Source organism: Petromyzon marinus, unplaced genomic scaffold (assembly GCF_048934315.1).
Source record: "Petromyzon marinus isolate PM22_M1 ecotype Great Lakes invasive population unplaced genomic scaffold, UKy_Petmar_22M1.pri1.0 PM_Scaffold_285, whole genome shotgun sequence".
In the NCBI taxonomy this organism is placed as follows: domain Eukaryota; kingdom Metazoa; phylum Chordata; class Hyperoartia; order Petromyzontiformes; family Petromyzontidae; genus Petromyzon; species Petromyzon marinus.
Genome location: NW_027423263.1, coordinates 42,501 through 45,000, shown reverse-complemented (window position 1 = coordinate 45,000; position 2,500 = coordinate 42,501). Strand labels below are relative to the sequence as shown.

Here is a 2,500-nt window from a genome sequence, read left to right as displayed (position 1 = left end):
TGTTAGTGGTGATGGTGGTGGTGGTAGTGATGGTGGTGATGGTAGTGGTGATGGGGGTGGTGGTGATGCTGTTAGTGGTGATGGTGGTGGTGGTAGTGATGGTGGTGATGGTGATGGGGGTGATGGTGATGATGGCGTTGTCTCTACCCCCCACACCAGGTCCACCGCTACTGTGAGAAGAGCAAAGTCGGCCACAAGGTACCCCCTAGCAACAACCCCCTAGCAACAACCCCCTAGCAACAACCCCCTAGCAACAACCCCCTAGCAACAACCCCCTAGCGACAACCCCCTAGCAACAACCCCCTAGCAACAACCCCCTAGCAACAACCCCCTAGCAACAACCCCTAGCAACAACCCCCTCGCAACAACCTCCTAACAACAACCCCCTAGCGACAACCACCTAGCAACAACCCCCTAGCAACAACCCCCTAGCGACAACCCCCTAGCAACAACCCCCTAGCAACAACCCCCTAGCAACAACCCCTAGCAACAACCCCCTCGCAACAACCTCCTAACAACAACCCCCTAGCGACAACCACCTAGCAACAACCCCCTAGCAACAACCCCCTAGCGACAACCCCCTAGCAACAACCCCCTAGCAACAACCCCCTAGCAACAACCCCCTAGCGACAACCACCTAGCAACAACCCCCTAGCGACAACCCCCTAGCAACAACCCCCTAGCGACAATCCCCTAGCGACAACCCCCTAGCGACAACCCCCTAGCGACAACCCCCTAGCAACAACCCCCTCGCGACTCCCTAGCGACTCCCTAGCGACCCCCGCGTGACCCCCGCGTGACCCCCGCGTGACCCCCGCGTGACCCCCGTGTGACCCCCGCGTTGTCACAGCTGCTTGGATTTGTGGAGCGCTACATGGAGCAGGGGATGGGTCAAGTGGCGTCCCACTCCTCCACCTCGTCGCCATCCACCTCGTCGCTCACCTCCTTCCTCACCTCCCTGCGGAGTCCAGGTGACGACATCATCATCGTCACCGTGAGCTCACCTCCTCGCTCACCTCCTCGCTCACCTCCTCGCTCACCTCCCTGCAGGATGCAGGTGACGTCATCACCTCCTCGCTCACATCATCACCTCCTCGCTCACGTCACTCGCCTCCCTGCAGAGTGCTGGTGACGTCATCACCTCCTCGCTCACGTCACTCACCTCCCTGCAGAGTGCTGGTGACGTCATCACCTCCTCGCTCACGTCATCACCTCGTCGCTCACGTCACTCGCCTCCCTGCAGAGAGCTGGTGACGTCATCACCTCCTCGCTCACGTCATCACCTCCTCGCTCACGTCACTCGCCTCCCTGCAGAGTGCAGGTGACGTCATCACCTCGCTCACGTCCCTGCAGAGTGCAGGTGACGTCATCACCTCCTTGCTCACGTCACTCACGTCCCTGCAGGGTGCAGGTGACGTCATCACCTCCTCGCTCACGTCATCACCTCCTCGCTCACGTCACTCGCCTCCCTGCAGAGTGCCGGTGACGTCATCACCTCGTCGCTCACGTCACTCGCCTCCCTGCAGAGTGCCGGTGACGTCATCATCGTTATCATCATCATCAGCTCACCTCCTCGGTGGGGGTGGAGGAGGTGGATCCGGAGGTGGAGTGGGTGGGGTTGGAGGAGGTGGAGGTAGAGGAGGTGGAAGGGGTGGAGGAGGTGGGGGTGGGCGAGGAGGTGGGGGTGGAGGAGGTGGGGTGGAGGGGGTGGGGGTGGAGGAGGTGGAGGGGGCACAGGTGGTACACCTGCTGGGTCTGCCCCGTGACCTCCTGCCAGCGGGCGTTCGACACTTCACGTGGCCTCAGGGTGCACATAGCCTGGCACAAGCGTCGTGGTGACGTCTCCGCCACTTAGTGGCGAATGGCGGTTGTTGTTAGTGTGTGTGTGTCTGTGTGTGTGAGTGTCTGTGTGTTGGTGTGTTAGAGTGTGTGTGTCTGTGTGTCTGTGTGTGTGTGTGTCTGTGTGTTGGTGTGTTAGAGTGTGTGTGTGTCTGTGTGTGTTAGAGTGTGTGTGTGTCTGTGTGTGTTAGAGTGTGTGTGTGTCTGTGTGTGTTAGAGTGTGTGTGTGTCTGTGTGTGTTAGTGTGTGTGTGTCTGTGTGTGTTAGTGTGTGTGTGTCTGTGTGTGTTAGAGTGTGTGTGTGTCTGTGTGTGTGTGTCTGTGTGTTGGTGTGTTAGAGTGTGTGTGTGTCTGTGTGTGTTAGTGTGTGTTAGTGTGTGTGTGTCTGTGTGTGTTAGTGTGTGTGTCTGTGTGTCTGTGTGTGTGAGTGTCTGTGTGTTGGTGTGTTAGAGTGTGTGTGTGTCTGTGTGTGTTAGAGCGTGTGTGTCTGTGTGTTGGTGTGTTAGAGTGTGTGTGTGTCTGTGTGTGTTAGTGTGTGTGTGTCTGTGTGTGTTAGAGTGTGTGTGTGTCTGTGTGTGTTAGTGTGTGTGTGTCTGTGTGTGTTAGAGTGTGTGTGTGTGTCTGTGTGTGTTAGAGTGTGTGTGTGTCTGTGTGTGTTAGAG

The 2,500-nt window shown here is 57.7% G+C and overlaps 1 protein-coding gene across 1 annotated transcript in view; it reads left to right on the top strand.

Annotated features, from left to right (window-relative positions):
- Positions 1–2,500, top strand: part of DDX11 (DEAD/H-box helicase 11) — a 60,377-nt gene that overhangs the window by 26,259 nt on the left and 31,618 nt on the right. Inside the window, exons 11-12 of the mRNA XM_076064020.1 lie at positions 160–198; positions 851–971. Of these exons, the coding sequence (XP_075920135.1) occupies positions 160–198; positions 851–971 (160 nt within the window). The remainder of the gene's footprint in view (positions 1–159; positions 199–850; positions 972–2,500) is intronic.